This window comes from Lactuca saligna, chromosome 5, assembly GCF_052625555.1.
Source record: "Lactuca saligna cultivar CGN05327 chromosome 5, ASM5262555v1, whole genome shotgun sequence".
NCBI classification, from domain to species: Eukaryota; Viridiplantae; Streptophyta; class Magnoliopsida; order Asterales; family Asteraceae; genus Lactuca; species Lactuca saligna.
The window spans coordinates 156,923,009-156,942,977 of record NC_136421.1 but is presented as its reverse complement, the minus strand read 5'-3'; the positions used below and the strand labels follow the sequence as shown (position 1 = coordinate 156,942,977).

At 37.5% G+C, this 19,969-nt stretch overlaps 1 protein-coding gene, 1 long non-coding RNA gene and 1 pseudogene across 2 annotated transcripts; all 3 read left to right on the top strand.

The window, feature by feature from the left end:
* The first annotated feature begins 1,405 nt into the window (after positions 1–1,405).
* LOC145045880 (mediator of RNA polymerase II transcription subunit 16 pseudogene) lies at positions 1,406–2,442 on the top strand (annotated as a pseudogene).
* Positions 2,443–2,811: 369 nt separating this feature from the next.
* Positions 2,812–4,796, top strand: LOC144998759 (uncharacterized). The gene is made up of 4 exons (XM_078958488.1): positions 2,812–2,942; positions 3,624–3,713; positions 4,001–4,053; positions 4,202–4,796. Exons 1-4 carry the CDS (start codon positions 2,835–2,837, stop codon positions 4,350–4,352), a joined length of 402 nt encoding a protein of 133 aa, XP_078814614.1. The 5' UTR covers positions 2,812–2,834; the 3' UTR covers positions 4,353–4,796.
* A 158-nt stretch (positions 4,797–4,954) lies between these two features.
* Positions 4,955–6,255, top strand: LOC144998898 (uncharacterized). Its single transcript, XR_013660472.1, has 5 exons — positions 4,955–5,042; positions 5,135–5,216; positions 5,393–5,509; positions 5,751–5,828; positions 5,929–6,255. It is a non-coding gene; the product is annotated as an uncharacterized LOC144998898 (long non-coding RNA).
* Positions 6,256–19,969: the final 13,714 nt, after the last annotated feature.

The window sequence follows — 19,969 nt, the reverse complement described above, 5'->3', positions numbered from 1 at the left end:
AACTTAACATTTTATCTAAAAAGCCCAACTAAGTTACAGTTTCTCGAAAGTCAAATAAGAGAAACAAATGACGTGACTTATTACCGTATCGGAAAAATGACTTGTTAGACCAATGAAGTTTCCAAAACGTTTAAAAAACTCCAATCATGTTTTGACTGTTCAAAAAAAAAAACCCAACGAACTTAAACAAAACAAAATTGGAATTTTCTGAACGGTTTGAAACTTTGTTGGACTTTTTAGACAAAATGTTAAGTTTGTTGGGTTTTTTTTAATAGACAAAAAATGATTGGGGTTTTTTGAATGGTTTGGAAATTTCGTTGGGCTTTTAAGTCATTTTCACCTCTTTATATTAAGAAAATACCTAGTTTCAATACTCGAAAAAAAGGGATTTAATTTTCCTTCTGATCACGCTAAATAATGAAAGCAGACAATCTCAAATAATGAAAGTAGACAATCTCATCTATTTGGAAGAGGCTACCCAATTTGATCTGATTCTAAAATGACAAAAATAATACATTTAAGAATTACTATATCAACTGGCGCCACCATTCTCAATAACATTCACTACTAGAAAAATAGCCTTTTACATTCACTCATTAATTTATGTTACGCAAACGAGAGTGACATTAAAAAAGTGTTATCTCTTCAGAAAATTTAAGGATTTAGGTCACACATTATTGCGTGCCTTTAAATTAGTGTCAAAAAAAAAAAAAATTAAAAACACGGAGGGCGCTATATCTTAAACGCGCATCATCTGTAGGTGTCGGGAAAAGAAAAGCCAAAAAATTAGAAAAGCCCGCTACCCTCCCTGCCCTAAGCATTTTCACGCATCTTCCATTCTCCTCACACTGTTGTGTAACTTCTCAATCAAAGATCGAAGGTTACGATTTCATCTCCATCTCTCGACTTCATCATCTCAATCAAGAAAAAGGGCTTCTGATTTCCACTCATCTACCTCATCGCTGCTATAATTTCACTTTCTTCATCTCTCTGTTGTTCTTGAGAATACTTGCCAATAGTTTTCTTGCACTATTCCTTGACCTGCTTCCTTCTAGATACGCTTCTTCAAAGATCTTGATTACATGCTTCCTTCTGCAGATGTTTACCCCAATTTCCCCTTTCGTCTCTCACTCTAGAAACCCTAATCCCTCCAACACAATGAACACCGCCACCAACTCATCCACCAGACTATACCGCACCTGAAATGCACCACCAGGTCCACCACCACCTTCCGTCGTCATTATTCTCTATTAACATCGGTCAGCCACCACACTCCTCCTTCTTTGTGTTGCAATCACAGATACACACCACTATTAAAATCACACCACTGCTTCACACTCTTACCAGCATAAGCTTCCATATTCTTGAACCCCATCTTCGAACCAGAAGTGTGAGTATCCCAAACATGGTTCCTTTAAAAAAGGTATATATTATTTTTCTATTTTTCTTACATGAAGTTTATCAGAGCTGTTTCTTTCTTCTTGAATTATGAAATATGAATACTGATATGAATTATGAAATATGAAAATCTCTAAACCTTTACTTGATTTCATATCCTTTATTCATGATTATAACTCATGATTGATTGTAGATACCTTCTAACCCAATTGCACTTATCGAAAGCAGTACAAACAGACTTTGAATTTAAGAAATGAAGAAAAGATGAAGAGAGAGTTACAATCAGTGGAAAGAGATATAGGAGAGGCAGAGATTGAAAGGAACCAATGGGAGGAGAAATGTTAGGATCCTAATGTTGTCATAGGGACAAATTTAAAGGAGCTTGAGGCACTTCAGATCAAATGCAGCCAGACTATGAGGAGGTACACTTTTTTGACATATGAATCATCTTTATCACAACCCTTATTAATTTTTTGTTTTCTTGTTGAATTTTTAGGTTGAAACTAGGAAATGACTTCTAGTATGAGTTGAATGACAAAGGTTTAACACTTGCTGAGGTGCTTGGGATGGATTGTAAATCAACACTGAAGGCTGCACTAAAGTCTTCTAGTGATGATGTAAAGAAAAGTTTAATGGAAAATCTTGAAAGTTTGATATCTCTTCAGCAATTATTTGTAAAAGGTGACTCCTGGATTTGGGAATGGATTTCAAGCAAATCCAAAGACTAGCACCACCAATGGGATCCCTTCTTCACTTACTCCACCTTCTTGGGATGGTTTTGCTTCATTGGCTTCTTATTTGTTTAGCTGGCAGCAATACTCTGATTCAGAAAGTAAACAAGTGAAGAAACTAACAGAGCAAGATTATAGTGACATGGTTGCCCTTCATTGTTCTCTTGTTTCAAATTTTTCTGCATATGTGAGTCCTAAAGCTTCAGCGCAATTAGCAGCAACAACTGCATGGGGTTCTAGAGTTACTGCAGTTGCCTTTGACCCTACCTGTGGTGGCTCTGTCATTGCTATTGTAATTGTTGAAGGTACTTAACCTTTCAACCTTCCAACCTTCTCCATTTGTGAAACATATGGAAGGCCTACATATCTTTTACCATATCCCTGCCTATGCAATTGGTATAGGATGAATTGGATTATTGTGACTTGGTTTATCATAATAGTTGATTTTATGGCTTTCCACTGTTACAATAATATCTCTATGATTAATATACATCTCAAGTCCCCATTTTTGTTGCCTTATACATATGATACTTTTGTAAGTTTACATAAGTGAAAAGATTATCCAAGGTCCAATAAACCATTGTAATCTAGAACCTTTTTGTACGTGATGCTAATTCTGTTATATGTAGTGTAATGATTGGGTTTTGTTAACTGGCTCTGGTGTTTATGAAAAATTAATAGGAGGACATTTATAAGATTGCAGAGATGTCAAAATCATCTTCTGTAGATAAAACATTGGAGTTCACATCAAGCCTGCTTGGGGAGACGATGAAATCTTCCACATCGTTTAAATTTAGTGAAACAACAATAAAGGTAATTGAATATTACGTTTAGAATATAAAAGAAAGAGAAGTTAAATATCCTCCTACCCATCTTAAATGTTGTAGGAAGAAAATGTAGAAGGATATTTAATTTCTCAGAAAAGAAAAGATTTTAAATCTTTCATTGTGATGGAAATTAACTCACTCCCACCCAATAACACACTAATTTACAACTACATGTCAAAATAAGTTGCATCTGTTGAAAATATGAACTTGTTAGATGAAGTGATGAGTTTAGTATTTCATCACATATATGTCTGGCTTTTTCCCCGAGTCACAAACATGACTGAGGAAAGCTACAACCCTTTTATTGTCCTTCAAAAAGAAATGCCTAAAAAATTATGGAACTTCACTTTGAATCTGGCTTTCATCTAACTCTTGTAAATGGTCTATGCAAGACATTACTGGAGTTTGATTATCCTTTTATGCTTCTGTTAGTTATTCCATCAAATGCCTTCAATGTTGTGGCCATTATCTTTATGAGCTATTATCTTTTAACAAAACTAATGTCCTTATTAGATGATAGATCCTCATACATAACAAATGAAAGAAAAATCCGTTTTCTAATTTTTTCTTACTTCTCCCTTCATTTTGCTTACATGCAAGTGGGGGTACATTTGGTTATTTAAAGAAAATGACAGAAAGTCAATGAACTGTTTGTGATTTTGTTTAGGAATTAAAGGAAATTCAGGAGTCTACTTCAAGCAAACCTCGTAAGAAGTTGAAATCACTGACTACGCATGGTTTAACTAGTGGAATTAAGGTAATTTGACATTAAGCTTATTAGATACAAAGCATAAACCAACACAAAATGGATGCGAACAACAAGAATTAAGGCCTTTGAATGCTTAACAGGAGAAAAAACTTATAAGCACATTTTATTTTCATCCACCCACCAATGTGGGATAATGAAAACTTAGCTACTTGCAAATAACCACTAATTTCCAACAACTACCATGTCTTCTTTCTGAACTTATGAATCTAGTTGGCAAAGTATTTGCTTATCATACGATCCTTTGATTTTATTAACATTTACTTTCTTTCTGATAGGTGCAAGATGGGGTGCAACTTCCATCTCAACAGATCTTTGGTACATTACCAAGGTTGTGTCTCTTTCTCATTTTCATGGGTGTACGCTTTTCATCTCCGCTACATATTTCTGTAAAAAGACTTCGATGCATGCTTGAGCATAAAATGAGATTTACAGTGTGTGTATATATAATAGTTGTGCATTTCTTTTTTCTATTATAGATCTCCTTCTGATGCGCATAGTACAACATCCCTGCAGCTTCGTTTCCAGACTAAGCTGCTTCCTACATTTTTCACCGAAAATAGGATAGAATCCAAGGAATCCTATTTAGAGCCAGATGAAGGTCCTTCAATTACTGGATGGAGAGTTTAAAGATGGGAATCCTATTTAGAACTTGTTGTTCTGCATCTGATATTTGGGAATCCTACATCAACTTTTGGTGGACAGCCTCCTATGCAGGCAGTGTGGGTCACGAAAGTGAACTGATTACTTTAAAAACAATCAAACACCTACACCAGGATCGACTTCTGAGGGTATAAACATGTTAGATTCTGACATAGAGAAGGAAAAAAGGGTTGTTTTTGATGCTGTGAAGGGCAGTTTTGTCATTTCAATAACATGTGTTGATGTTGTGGCTGTTATGTTGTTACTCAGTTTCACTGAACAATCTGATTGCGGTTCTGGATGCAGATTTTCATTCTCTTCCTTCCACTCAGCACAGACAACAGTATGACCCTGTATGTTTGTTTAAGCTATTTCTCTAATTTATGGATGGTTCTTTTTCTGTTGGATTTAATAAAAAAGAAAAAAAATGCAGGGACCACTGTGCAATGCACTTTTCACGGATGAAGGCGAGTCAAGACTTTGACTTTTCTTATGCTTATAATTCCATCCTTTCTTTCATAGTTTCATTAACATTTTTATGGAAAAGGGGTATTCTTACAAGACTTCTCTGATTGCAGGTGTTACTGATGTTGTCCAAAAAGAAAGTCTACACTTCTGTGTAAGGAACTATTTTATTCAGTTCTTGTTCCATTGTATAGTGATCACCAAGAAATACGGGTATTTTCACTAATGATTTTATAAGCACTTTTCATATTTATAATGAAAGCCTTGTATGTTTGCTAATTTGTATCTTTTTAAAACTTATCCAGATTTGATCGGCCAACAAAGGACAACATACTGTTGGAAAGATATCATTTTTTGCTTCAAGTTGTAAAGAATTAAGATGCCGAGGTAATAAATAATTATCTAAACTAAATTGGATGAAAGTGAAGTCGATGGAGCTCTTGCAAGAATTTTACAAGTGCTCAAGCGAATCTATCATATGTTTATTTTATGAAGTAGTGCAAGTTCTATTAAGAGGAAACCTACACAATCACTTGTTTCCTTTGTATGATGTGTCTACACAGACAGTGCTGTGAAGCTACGGGTATCAGCGTGGGGTTGTTAATGGTGGGAACCGCTAGTGAGAAGGCAGTTGAGATGCTTGTGTATGCTCATGAGACACAACATGAAAAGATGATAAGGTGAATTAAGAATTTATAATTAATACCTTTTAATATTATGTTAAATAGTAGTTAGTTATGACATGTATATAAATACAAGGTCATTTCGGTCATTATACCCCCATAAAAGTTTTTAAAAAAGATAGGTAACTATTTGTTGCGCTTAATTTATGGATTGATAACATTAAAAATATCACATCTAACAGTATTTTCAAATATACATTTCTCCTTTTGTCTTACAATTGTTATATTGAATATTCAGGATGATTTAGATAGCATAACTTGTTATCTAATACTAGCAAGAAAACCTATAATCCCAGGAATTGACAACCCCCATAAGGTAACAAAAAAGATGATTTATTTTATTGTATTTTAAATCAAATTATCAAATCATATATAAACTACCCAAACAATATTCAAATTTTATTTTATCGCCTCAGTTTTGCAGACGAGCATTGTGTTTACTTTAAAAGAAGGCCCTAGGGTCTTGTTCAATGCTTTAGTTGTGTTTGCTCTAAGGGAGATCAACTTATCAAAAGTATATTATTTTTTTCACCCTTTTATTTAATGTTTTTGTGATTGAATGAAAGTCTTAATGAAAGTAATTGACAGCCCTTTTTCTATAAATGATGTTGTGATGGTGGGAGAGGTGTTGTATTTTTCTCTGTTGCTAGGTAACCTTCTCAACAACAGCATTCTACTTAAGCAGGTAAGTAATCAAGATTAACGGAGACTTGTAATCATGTTTGGCATTCCTTTCCAGTAAGAAATAGAGTTGTATGATTATTTGTTAGTTTTATAGGAATGTATAACCCATGTTAGCAATGTATTATTTTTGTTTAACATTTGAATGATTCTTTGTATGATATTATAATTTGTGCAATTTATTTTATTTTTTGAGTTTGAAATTTTATTTTATATTATGCAATGGAATGTATTTTTTGTATTTGGTATTTTATTTATATTATAAGAAATTAAATGCAAATTTAATTTAAAAATAAATAAATATATAATTTTTTTAAACATTTAAATTTACGATACGCAAAAATGTGTGTCATCTTCATTTATGACATGGTCTTTCTTGACAGGTGCTTTCTTGATAGGCATTGCATGTCATTAACACGCGTGTCGTCTTCCTTGATGACAGGGCCTTCCTTGATACGCATTGCGTGTCGTAAACGCGCGTCGTAAATGAGCGTCGTAAATGCGCGTCGTCTCTCTTTATGACATGGCCTTCCTTGACACGCATTTGCGCATCGTCTGAGCCTTTTACAACGCGCAATGAGCGTCGTAAAAGGCTATTTTTCTAGTAGTGATTTCTTCTCAGCTGAAAAGACCAGCAAAAGGTCCTTCTTTGGCATAAAAACATTCAAATGTGCTACACATAACGCATTAGCTAAAATTTAGAGCAAAGAACACCAACTCAAATAGAAAAGAGATAAAATTCATAGTATGTTGTGCCACCTGTCGATGTACACATAACCATCTTGAAGAAGTTTAAACACATGAGAATTCAAAATGAAAAGGATAAAGTGTGCTAAAATGTCATCATCGCCTATCTATGCGATTATCATTCAAACAATTTTGGGGTATACCATATGTTGCCAAATAAATAACTTGCTTTTTCCTTGTTTAGCAGCAGCAATACGCTTCAACTTGTTGTTACTGGATGATGCTTTTCTTGAACTTTTACATAACACCCATTTCATTTCCTCAAAATCTAGTTTGTGGTATTCGTAATGACCAACTACTGGCAAATATCTGCTCACATAAAGGTTTTCACCCGAGCAATAAAACTGCTGATGTTTGGGAAAGTTAGGAGAATTCTTGGTTTCAAGTATCGATAACTTAGGCTCAGGATTAATTGTCAGTTCACATAAATGACTAGAGTTGTCTATGGCATACATCTTTCCATCGAAAGCATGTAAATCAACAACAGGAGAAGTTGATAAGACATGATTCCATTCGCCTTGACCCGATATAGAATACCATATATTGGCGGATCCATCTGTCATAACAAACACCCACCGAGATTTTGAAGGTGAAAAGACAAGAAAACCCCTGATTTTTTTTGGATCATCACCTACTGAAGAAGGGATATTAGGGAAATGAACTCCATGCCTTGTGACAGGATCAAGAAGCCAGAAATCATGAGTTTTACTCCCGAATAAGATCAAGTGTCCACAAGTAAAACCAACACATGTCCTCTCACCAGAATAAGAAAGAATTGAATTGAAGCTTCTTCCTTCAGTATTTATATCACCTAAATAGTAGTTGTAGTCTTCCTCATTAGACTCAGTAGAGAAAGATATGGACATGGGTGACTTGTATTAGACCAAAGTGTTGTACCATACATTTAATTGTTTATATTTATTATTTGTGGTGTACCCTTGTAATTATTTATCTATAAATAAAGCATAACCCCATGATCATTGTCATGGAGAGTCATCTTTAATCTCATCATTTTCATGGTATCAAGAGCCTCTCTCCCTTCACCTCCCACCCCCTAAAATTCCGATTCTCCTTCTTCTTCCTCCTATTTCGGTTTCCTGCCACCCTTCTCCTCCTTCCATCGGAAATCTGCCACCACCCCACTGCCCCTCCCATGGCGTCTTCTTCCACCGAAACCACCCTACCCATGAACACAATTCTTCACCTCATTACCATTCGCCTCTCTCCCTCAAACTATCTGCTGTGGGTTAACCAAATGACCCCTCTCCTTACTTATCAGAATCTTTTTGATCATATAGACGGATCCTCTTAAGCCCCGCCATCCCACCTTGTGGTTGATGGCAAGCCTATTCTCAATCCGGCTCATGCGGAATGGCTAGCTACGGATCAACGGGTTGTTATTTTGCTTCAAGACTCTCTCACCGAGGAGGCCATCTCAGAAATTGTTGGCCTCACCATCGCTCGTTCCATTTGGTTGGCACTTGAGGCTTCCTTTGGGGATTCCTCCATGGAACGTGTGCATAACCTTCGTGACACTCTTCGCCTCCTTACCAAGGGCTCCGCCTTGGTTTCAGATTTTAGTAGGCGTTTCAAGACCATTTGTGGTCAATTAGCCGCTATAGGCCACCTCGTTGACGACAAGGACAAAAATCATCATTTTTTGCGAGGACTTGGGGGATCATTTGAGGCCTTCTCCTCTGTCATACGTGCCTCCGGGATGTCTCACTCCTTTCGTGACCTTCTTGCAAAGGCCGAGGGCTATGACATGTTCATTTCTTCGCTCTACGGTGGCTCCACCCCACCCGTCGCATTTTCTGCTACTGCTGCCCCCAGCGCCTCCGCGGCTGCCACTGCCTCTCGTGGTCGTGGTCGTGGTCTTCGTCCCCCTCATTGACAACTTTGTCGGAATAATGGTCACTATGCAAGTCAATGTCCTCAACTCTCTTCTTTTGCATCTTCTCCTCCCGCAAATGATTCGGATTTGGTGAAGGCATTTTTAGCCAAATGTAATGTTTCAACTTCTGGCCCGGATTGGTATGTGGACTCTGGTGGTTCCGATCACATGGTTTCGTCCTTCGCCTTGGTTAATCAACCCGTGCCTTTTGATGGTGATGGCTCGGTCCATTTTGGGAATGGTAATACCCTTCCTATCTCTTCTATTGGATTCTCTTCTCTTAATAATGGGATTCGTTTGCAGGATGTTTTGGTGGTTCCGCAACTCACCAAAAATTTATTATTGATCAGAAAATTGACATATGATAATAATGTGGATGTTCTTTTTTCAAAATTTTACTGTGATATTTAGGACCGAGAAACGAAACGGGTGCTAGCCCGAGGAAGGCGTGACCATGGATTATACGTTCTCTCCACCAAACCTCCTACACGTGCTTGTTTTGCTAGTCGGGGGTCCAAGGCGTCGTTTGAGTTATGGCACTCTCGTTTGGGATTCGTTTGCAGGATGTTTTGGTGGTTCCGCAACTCACCAAAAATTTATTATTGATCAGAAAATTGACATATGATAATAATGTGGATGTTCTTTTTTCAAAATTTTACTGTGATATTTAGGACCGAGAAACGAAACGGGTGCTAGCCCGAGGAAGGCGTGACCATGGATTATACGTTCTCTCCACCAAACCTCCTACACGTGCTTGTTTTGCTAGTCGGGGGTCCAAGGCGTCGTTTGAGTTATGGCACTCTCGTTTGGGCCATGTGTCGTTTGACACCATTTTGTTATTAAATAAACTCGGACGTATTTTTGTTACATCTATTTTACCTTAGCCGGTTTTATGCTCTCCGTGCCAATTAGCGAAATCGCATCGTTTGCCATTTAATAATAATAATACACGTGCTATTGAAGTTTTGAATTTGGTCCATTGCGATCTTTGGGGCCCATCTCCGGTTACCTCGGTTGATGGTTATCGCTATTATGTTACCTTTATGGACGATTTTTCTCGTTTTACGTGCTTTTACCCACTTAAAACAAAGGCCGAATTTTGCATGGTGCTTGAGACTTTTATTGTATTTGTGGAGACACAATTTTCATCCAAAATAAAAATATTTCAAAGTGATGGTGGTATGGAATTTTTAAATAATCGGGTTAAGGACATTTTTTGCGCCCGTGGTATTTTTCACCAAGTCTCATGTCCCTACACCCCTCAACAAAACGGGTGGGTTGAGCGCAAACATCGTCACATAGTCGAAACCGGCCTTGCCATGATGTTCCATGGCTACATTCCAGCCTCTTATTGGGTGTATTCTTTTAGCTCGGCGGTATATATTATTAATCGTTTGCCCACCAAAGTGTTGGCCACCAAATCACCATTTGAAGTCTTGTTCAATCGAGTTCCAGCTTATGACACTTTTCACCCGTTGGGGGGTCGGGTTTATCCATATTTGCGCGACTATTCGCCCCACAAACTTTCACCCCGGAGCATCCCGTGCATATTTCTTGGTTATCACTCGCAATATAAAGGGTTTCAATGCCTTGATCTGGTGTCCTCTCGCATATTTATCACGCGCCATGCTCGGTTTGATGAGGTTAAATTCTGCTTGGTGGCCCCACCGTTGCGATACCGCTTGCTTCTCTTCGCTTGCAAGAGTTTTTGTCGGATGTTCCAGTTGTTTCCGTACCTGCTCCGGCTCCGATCACTCCCCTCGCATCTGCTGGGGCTGCTCCCTCTGGCCCGTGTCCGGCCTGCCCTGAGCCTGATCCGCCTAGCATCGACCCGGCTGACCCGGTTGGCCCGGCCGCTGATCCGGCAGCTCCATCTCCTACCCCCGCGCTCCATTCTTCTGTTTCGGACTCCTCGATCAGCTCTTCGTCTTCGTCTTCTGATGACGAAGGGGCTGCTGACCCGAACACTCCGCCCCCTCCACCTACGTCACCCACGGCTCCATCGCATCCTATGATAACACGGGCCAAAGCGGGTATCTTTAAGCCTCGATACCGGGTTGATCTTGCGCATTTTGAGTCCCATGGCTTACTCTCTACGGTTCTTTCTACACCCAAGCCGACAAATTATTCTATTGCTATTAAGGATCCCAAATGGCATTCGGCTATGAAGTCCGAAATGCTTGCTTTACAACAAAATCATACATGGTCCTTGGTTCCCCGTCCTAAGTCTTCCAATATCGTTAGTTATCGTTGGCTATTTCACACCAAATATCGGGCGGACAGATCCATTGAGCGCTACAAAGCACGCCTTGTGGCACAGGGGTTTAGTCAAGTTCCGGGTCTTGACTACTCTCATACCTTTAATCCGGTGGTTAAAGCTGCAACTGTTCAAATTGTACTCACTCTTGCTATTATTAACGGTTGGTCTTTGTGGCAACTTGATGTCAATAACGCCTTTTTACATGACACGCTTGGTGACACTGTCTTTATGCAACAACCGCCTGGGTTTGTTGATACTCGGTATCCGGATCATGTTTGTAAGCTTAATAAGGCTATTTATGGCTTGAAATAGGCCCCTCGTGCCTGGTTTCATCGTCTTAGCACGTTTTTGGTCGCCCATGGTTTCTCTTGTAGTCGGGGTGATCCTTCCCTTTTTATATTTCGCAAGGGTAGTTGCCTCCTTTATTTGTTGGTATATGTGGATGATTTGATTCTCACCGACTCTGACACCTCTGTTATCTCCTCTTTTGTCGCTCAGCTTCATGCCGAATTTCGCATCAAAGATCTTGGTTGTTTGAGCTACTTCCTTGGTCTTGAGGCGTCCCATCTTCCCTCCGACCTGTTTTTGAGTCAGGCTAAGTATGTTCATGACATTGTTTCACGTGCTGGTCTGCTCGATGCCAAACCTATGCCCACCCCGTTGGCTTCGTCTGTTTCCATGGTTCAGGATGGTGTTTTATTTTATGATCCCACTCACTATCGTTCTATGGTTGGGGCACTTCAGTACCTCACTATTACCAGGCCAGATATTTCTTATGCTGTTAACCAAGTCAGCCAATACCTTGCTGCCCCTACCGTTGATCATTTTCAGGCAGTGAAGTGGCTCATTCGTTATGTCAAAGGCACCCTTAATTATGGTCTCACCATCTCCCGGCCTTCTCGCACAACCATTGTTGGCTACTCTAATGCTGACTGGGCTCGTTGCCTCGATACTCGCCGCTCCACGTATGGGTACTCGATATTCCTGGGGGGTAATCTCGTGTCTTGGAGTGCTAAGAAGCAACCTACGGTTTCCCGCTCCACTTGCGAGTCTGAATATCGAGCCATGGCCAACACTGCTGCTGAACTTATGTGGGTCACTCATCTGCTTCGGGAGCTTCATGCTCTGCCGCCCGGTTCACCAACTCTCCTGTGTGATAATCAGAGTGCATTATTTCTTTCTCAAAACCCGGTGGCTCATAAACGTGCTAAACATATTGATCTTGATTATCATTTTGTTCGTGAGCTTGTGGCTTCCGGCAAGCTTGTCACCATGTTTGTTCCTACCAAGCTTCAGGTGGCAGACATATTCACAAAGAGTCTCTCTCGACACCAGTTTGAACAGTTTCGTCATATGCTTCGTCTCGGTCCACCACCTTAAGCTTGAGGGGAAGTATTAGACCAAAGTGTTGTACCATACATTTAATTGTTTATATTTATTATTTGTGGTGTACCCTTGTAATTATTTATCTATAAATAAAGTATAACCCCAAGATCATTGTCATGGAGAGTCATCTTTAATCTCATCATTTTCAACCTGGACTCCATAAACTTGGTTTTGTTAGAAAGTGCAAATGACCTCCATGACTTACAAACTCCACTGAATGCGGGAAAATCAACAACTCCCAGTTGCATCATAATTGTAAAAAGCAATTCATGGTTAAAATCTGACCAAGGTGATGGATCATTATTATCACAAGTCATGAAACTCTTCTTGCTAGATGCTTCTTGATTCTCGCTTTCAGTCATACTCCTTGTCTAAGCAATTGCTACATTTGAAAAAGAAACAAAGATATTTGGTTGTTTGGTCAAATTAATGCAAATTCTTCGATAAAGAATTGGTTTTTAGCACTCAAAAAAGTACCTCTTATACAAATAACTTCAGATTGTTTAAGAGCAGCTATAACGGAACTACAATAACAAAGAATATATTCCAGTGATGAGTTTCTGGTCTTTTGTTGTACATATAAACAAAGAAGTGAAACAGCATATGATGAAACCCAATCAGGCCATGGGAAAACAAGAGCCATTTTGAAGCTTATAAGATAATGATTAGTATTTTGGAGGTATTAGATTATTAGAATACATACATAAACCTTGATTTCTTCTAAGTTTCGCGATGAATGCATGCCTCGATCGTGGATGAAAACTCAAAAGTGTATCTTTGCGAATTTGGTAATTTGCCCATACTGCTGCCCTTGCACGTCGATTTCTTCAAATTGTTTTAGGGTTTTAAAATGATTATATGTGAGCAACAAATTCATTGATCTGGATTATATTTCCATTTTGCCGTAAATTTGGCTAACTGCCCCAAGATCTCCTCATCAATTTTTGCCACCCAATTTTTTTTATATTTTATACATGCACTATTCTTTTAAACCTTTTATGCTTTTATTGATGAGAATTCTGAATTCCTACAAAAACAAAAGCAATTTACATAAATGTCTATCTCGTTTGGTTCAAACTGCATTGTTATTATCTTTTTTACTTGGACCCACCCATGATAGTGGACTCGGTAATGGCAATATGGCTCGCCAAACTCTACCTCTTTGTTTGGCATGTCGAGATTTTGAGGCCAACTCGGTAGTTTGTTCTCACGTCTCTCTTGAGTCTCTTCCCTTTTAAGCCAATAACTCTACTTATTTTCTGATTTATTTTTTGTTTTTATTCAATATAAATACCTACTAAATATAACATTTTATACCACACCGATATTTTATTTCTCTTATTTTCATTTAAAATGTCTTCTTCATCTTTGGGAACACATTACAACATTAACCCCCTGTGTTGACAAATTTTGATCCTTGTACTGATGACATGTCGTCGGCATAAGGTATACCTACGACAATTTGCATAGGTTCCCCCTATTCCGAAAACATTTCATCGGAACATGTTTCGTTGAGAATATTTTCGAATAAAAAAGTTTTATTAATTACTTGTGGCGACGACATGTCGTCCGGATAGGTACCAACTATAACGATGACTTGTCATCAGCACAAGGCTTTCACAGTTGTCGATCAAATACCTATAGTGACAGCTTTTGGTCTGGATAGCCATTGAGGTTTTTTTTTTTTTTTTTTTTTTTTTTTTTTTTTTTTTTTTTTTTTTTTTTTTTTTTTTCGGTACATTTCCATTCCTGTAGTTTTAACAAATCCAAACACTTTGGAGCATATATCAATTAAGATACAATAACTACCTACCATTTTTTAAATTCAAAACATCAAAGTCAACTTTAATATTAAAATAACTAGTTAACATTTTGTTGGAAGATAAGTTCATTAATTTCCAAAAATGGATTTTCTCCATTTTTGAGCACAAATTTAATACTCTAAATATAATCAAAACGAGTTATTGATTATATATTTGTGCTCTCCTCCGTGATATCTATGTTTCGATATATCACACATCCAAAACGGATTAAAAATGAATGAGAAATTGCTTGTCAAAGTAAGGAAATTGTAGAGAAGATAAAGGAGTCAAGTGAGTTTTTAAAACTCATCCCACATTCGTGGAAGAAGGAAAAGAAAATTGGTTTATAAGTACAAAGACTAGCTACCTTTGTAAGAGTAATTAGAACCAATGCTCTCTTTTGTGAGTGCAAATTTTACAGTGGAGTTAATCTCTATGTGAATCGTTATGACCATGCTTGATATGACTGATCTTGTTGTCATGATGTTTTTCAGGCGTTGACTTGTTTAAGGTAAGATATTTGTCACCGTAGACTGACCTAGTCTAGCTATAGCGAACAGCTCAGGTGCGGGGTTGTCAACCCACGTATAGATCTATACACAAACTCTCTCTCTCTCTCTCTCTCTCTCTTCGGAGACTCTGGTTATAATTACAGGACTTAAGGTTGTACATTAGGTAGGTACGAATGAAAGAACATCTCACAAGAACCTTAATTAAATTTATGCGAACAATGTATCACATTATTTACTATTTTAAAATAATCTTTCGAGTATGCCTTTGATTTCAAAACATTGGTGATGAAAATTCCATTTGTTTTTATCAAAGCATCGAGTATTGTTTGTTATTAGCTCAATTAACATAAAATGTGACGTAAGGCCCAATAAGAAAATTAATAGGCCTCTATGCTCCAAATAACATGTAATTAGAACACAAATAACATGCATTGTTTTAGCTCAATTAATATCAAAATGGCATGAAAAGTCTACTTTTATTTAAATTGACATTCTTGGCCCAATAAACCGAGAATTTACATTATAAGTCCATTTTTGATAAAAATAACACTTTAGGCCCATTAAGATCGAAAGTTACATTTGATGACCCATTTTGAAAAAAATGTCATTTTAGCCCACTTTTGTTAGAAATAACATTTTCAAATATATTGGAAATGAAATTTTTGTCCAAAACTTAATGGAAGTGACATTTTAAGTCCATAATTGCCAAAATTTACATTTTAGGCCCATGAAAACCGTGATTACCTAATTAAGGCCCATTTTTATGCAAATCGACCATTTTAGCCCATTAAAACCATGATGGCCCAAATAGAAGCTCATTTTGTGAAAATTAACACTTTACGCCCCTTTTAAACCCTGAATATCATAAAGATCCATTTTTATCTAAAGATGTCTCTTTTGGTCCTCTCAAAACTGTGAGTTAACACAAAGGCTTCACTTTTTGTTTATTTGTCAAAGATGGTGCCTCATACGGTTTTATTTAGTTTTCAAGTATTTCTTAACATATTTGATCCTTTCAACTTCATAGTAAGTTTCATAAAGTGGTTTAGTTTACAAACATCACCAATTTTTAGTAAATACCTCAAGGTTTATGAAGTTTTAACATGTTTTCATAATATATAACATGAATACACATACATGCATGTATAAATTCTTAGATCTAACATTAAAGAAACTTGTATTGTCCCCCAAAACTTAATAAAAACCAAAAACTAGGGGGTATGAACTCACCTTCAGTGATGGATTCGATTTTGATGAAGAAAGGAGAGGTATTTTTCAGTCTAGAACGCTTCTTTAGGAAGGGCTTCGAATTTAGGTGTTCTAGGAAGCAAGAATCACGAAACGGGGTGTTTGTGGGTGATAAGTTTATAAAAAATCAAGTTAACTTCTTGAATGAAAGTAGCTTACCAAAAGTGAATAAGCTTTGATGAAGTATCCTTGAACACACACATAAGCACACACGAATTTCGAAGAGGAAGGATGAGTGAGTTCTTTGTAGCTTTAGAGAGAAATAGGAGTTTGAATTATGTGATGAAATAAAGGTGGTGGTGAGAGCTTCTATGACCGAGACTAAGAAGAGAAAGAGAGGGAAGAAGTAAGTGGTTATTACATAGAGGATTAGAGGTATTGGACTTAAATATATGTAATACAAATAGCTTGGATTACCATTAGGTAAAAGTGAGGTGTCACTAATTAATGTTAATTCACTTTTTTTATATGTGGGCTGAGAAATGGAGAGGGAGAAAAGAAATTTGATGTTGGGCTTCTTTTTTATTGCTAATCGAAATTCTATTGTCCAGCATTGAATTTTTTGACCCATTGGGCCCATTAAGGGCTTACGGCCCAAAAGAGATATGAGAAATGGGTTTTTGGCCCAATAAGGACCTTGAGGAGTCTTATGGCCTAAAATCCATTACTAAGTGAAGGTAGGTCCAACTAGGACCCGGATGCGTATTCTTGGCCTGAAAGAATCAAGTTGAGGGTTTATTGGCTCATTAGGCCCAACAAATGATTCCTGGCCAAATAACAAGTTTGAACCGGGAAGTTATGGCTATAAACCTAAAGTTGAGTGTATGAAATGTATCAAATTATGTTTAAAGCTTCACGAGTGAGTTTTGATTCGAATAGTTGTTTTTGAATGAGTAATATGTATAACATCAAACTTAGAGTTACAAGATACAACAAGAATTAATTACCTTTGAACAAAATTTCCTAGCCTAAAATGCTAGTTGTGACATCATCCCCCCGTTAAATGGAATTTCGTCCCAAAATTCTTTCGAAAGTCGATCCTAAGAGCTAGAGAAAAGGTGGGGATACATTTTCATCATTTGATATTCATGTTCCTATGTGAATTCTGGTCCGCTTTGCGTTCCATCGAACCTTCACAATTGGAATGTAGCTTTGTTTAGTACGCTTCACCTCCCTGTCCATGATTTCAACTGGTTCTTTGACGACCAGGAGATTCTCGTTCACCTCGATCTCATCTAGGGGAACAAAAAGGGTCTCATCTGATAAGCACTTTTTTAGATTTGGCACGTGGAACACTGGGTGTACATTGTTGAGCTCTGCAGGTAGTTGCAACTTATAAGCCACCGAACTAATCTGTGCAAGAATCTCGAATGGCCTAATGTTTCGTGGATTTAGTTTTCCCTACTTCCCGTATTGGATCATCCCTTTCCAAGGAGAGACCTTCAATAGCACCTGGTCTCTAACTTGAAATTCCAAAGGCTTTTGCCGTTTATCAGCATATCTTTTTTGTCAGTCTCGCGATGCTTAGAGTCGTACCTTGATTTGCACTATTTTCTATGTTGTTTCCAGAATGATCTTGGGTCCAGTGAGAATGTTGATTGGTGTTTCTCCTCTTACCAACTGAGTGTCTCCCACCTCAGCCTAGCAAAGAGGTGATCTGCATTTGCGTCCATACAAAGCATCAAAAGGAGAAACCTGAATTAGTGTGATAGTTGTTATTATACGAGAACACAATTAAGGGAAAGTGGGTATCTCATGCCTTTCCAAAATCAATCACACAGTCTTGGAGCATATCTTCTAGCGTTTGAATGGTTCGCTCACTTTGGCCGTTAGTCTGGGAGTGGTAAGCAGTTCTTATGTCTAGTTGTGTTCCCAATGCTTTCTGGAGCGACTGCTAAAATCGAGAAGTAACTCTACTATCTTGATTAGAGATAATAGATATCGGCACCCCATGTAATCTAACCACTTCTTTTATGCAGATTCACGTGAGCTTCTCCTTTTGATATGACTATTTCATTTGTAGGAAATGGGCGGATTTGGTTAACTGATTGACAATCACCCAGATAGCATCCAATTCCATCCGCTCTCTTGGTAAATTTGGTTGTTAAATCCATGATAATCATTTCCCATTTCCACTCGGGTATTACTGGATGTTGTAACAATGTCCTGGGCTTCTGATATTCCACTTTCACTTTGGCACAAGTGAGATAGTTTCCGACATAAGTGGCAATCTCTGCTTTCATGTTAGGCCACCAATAATGTTGTTTAATGTCTAGGTACACCTTATCGGAACCTGGATGGACAAAGTATTGTGTTTCGTGCATTTCATTCATGAATACATCACTAAATCCTCCAAATTTTGGGACCCATATATGTTCCATTACGTAGTAAGCTCCGTCGTCTTTGACTTCAAGATTCTTATCCATTCCATGTAGTGCTCCATTCGCATTATTCTCTGGATTCAATGCCTCCAATTGAGCTTCCTTGATATGTGAAGTTAGGTGAGAGTGGATGGTGATTGATAATGTTTTCACTAGACGACTCGACTATTTCTTCCTGCTCAGGGCATTGGCCACCACGTTAGCCTTGTCTATGTGGTACTTGATCTTGCATTCATAATCATTTGGCAGCTCGACCCACCTTCGCTGCCTCATGCTCAATTCCTTTTAGTTCAAAATATGCTGGAGTCTTTTGTGATCTGTAAAAACGGTGCACTTGGTACCATAAAGTTGTTGGATTAGTGTCTAAGTCCATAACTATTTTGGTATGTACTTGACCCGATGGTGCATGGTCCTTTTGCGTTGCCTTCACCAAAGCAACTTAATTGGAGAAAGAAATATAGAGAGAGAGGTTATTATGATTTATTAATATGTTATAAGAATAATATATTAAAGGAGAAATCATATTTGTTTAATTAATATTGGTCAATAATTAATTAGGGATTAATTTTGTGATCAAGTGTAATTAATTAAACTAGAGGGGTTGAATTGTAATTATGTGATAGTTACAAAATATGGTAATGGTTATCCTAAATATGGGTTGAAAGAATTCAAGGAGATAAGGATCTTTGAAATCGTCCAAAGGATAAAGGATAAGGGGTTTCAAGGCTTATCTTATGGTTGCTTTGTTGATAAGCAACTAGATAAGGATAATGACTGAAACCTTATATCGACACCTATATAAAGACCCTAAGGCCTTAGAATTCGTGTACTTGTTCCGAAGGAGTCCTAAGGACGAATTCTAACCTCTCTCCTCTCTCTTTATACCTTCTCCATTTGCTCTTGGTGTTTGTAAGCCATTAAAGGAGTGACACTTATGACTCTAAGCATTCCAAAGTCATTACAAGGAGATTTGGGATTGTTATTGCTACATAACAATCAAGGTATGATCTTAAACCTAATTACATATTAATATGATTACTTGAGTGCTAGAATTAGGGTTTATAGTATTGGATTCAAAGCATGTACAATAGAGAAACCTAGATCCAAGCTTTAGGGTTTGTATGAGCACATAGGATGTCTTATGACCAAAACCCATCAGTGGTATCAGAGCCATTGGTTTGGTTTCAATTGTATGAACTTGATATATTAGGGTTTATTTCCAATATACCCTAAGAGGCTAGGGTTTTTCAAGATTAGGGTTTGCAAACCCTAATTTGTAAGAGTTTGAATAAGATATTCAAATCCTTTCCTTAAACCCTTAAATTTCGAAATCTAGGGTTTGTTATAATCCCTTGTTTTTCGAAATTTGCCTCCTCCACAAGATAAGATCCTAATTTTTAGGGATTTGGATTATCCCATATCTTGTAATTATCCTCTAATTGTTATATATGGTAATTCAAGATCTTGCATTATCCATCCATATTTTCGAAATCTATATAGATATTTAAGGGATTAGGATAACTTAAATGTATAAATGGTAATTATC

What these genes read in the sequence shown, in the direction of transcription:
- LOC144998759 (XM_078958488.1), top strand. Translation starts at nt 2,835, where the DNA reads ATGTCAAAATCATCTTCTGTAGATAAAACATTGGAGTTCACATCAAGC. An exon ending in TTAGTGAAACAACAATAAAG is followed by an intron (nt 2,943 to 3,623) that starts GTAATTGAATAT and finishes GATTTTGTTTAG; the next exon opens with GAATTAAAGGAAATTCAGGA. An exon ending in ATCTTTGGTACATTACCAAG is followed by an intron (nt 4,054 to 4,201) that starts GTTGTGTCTCTT and finishes TTTCTATTATAG; the next exon opens with ATCTCCTTCTGATGCGCATA.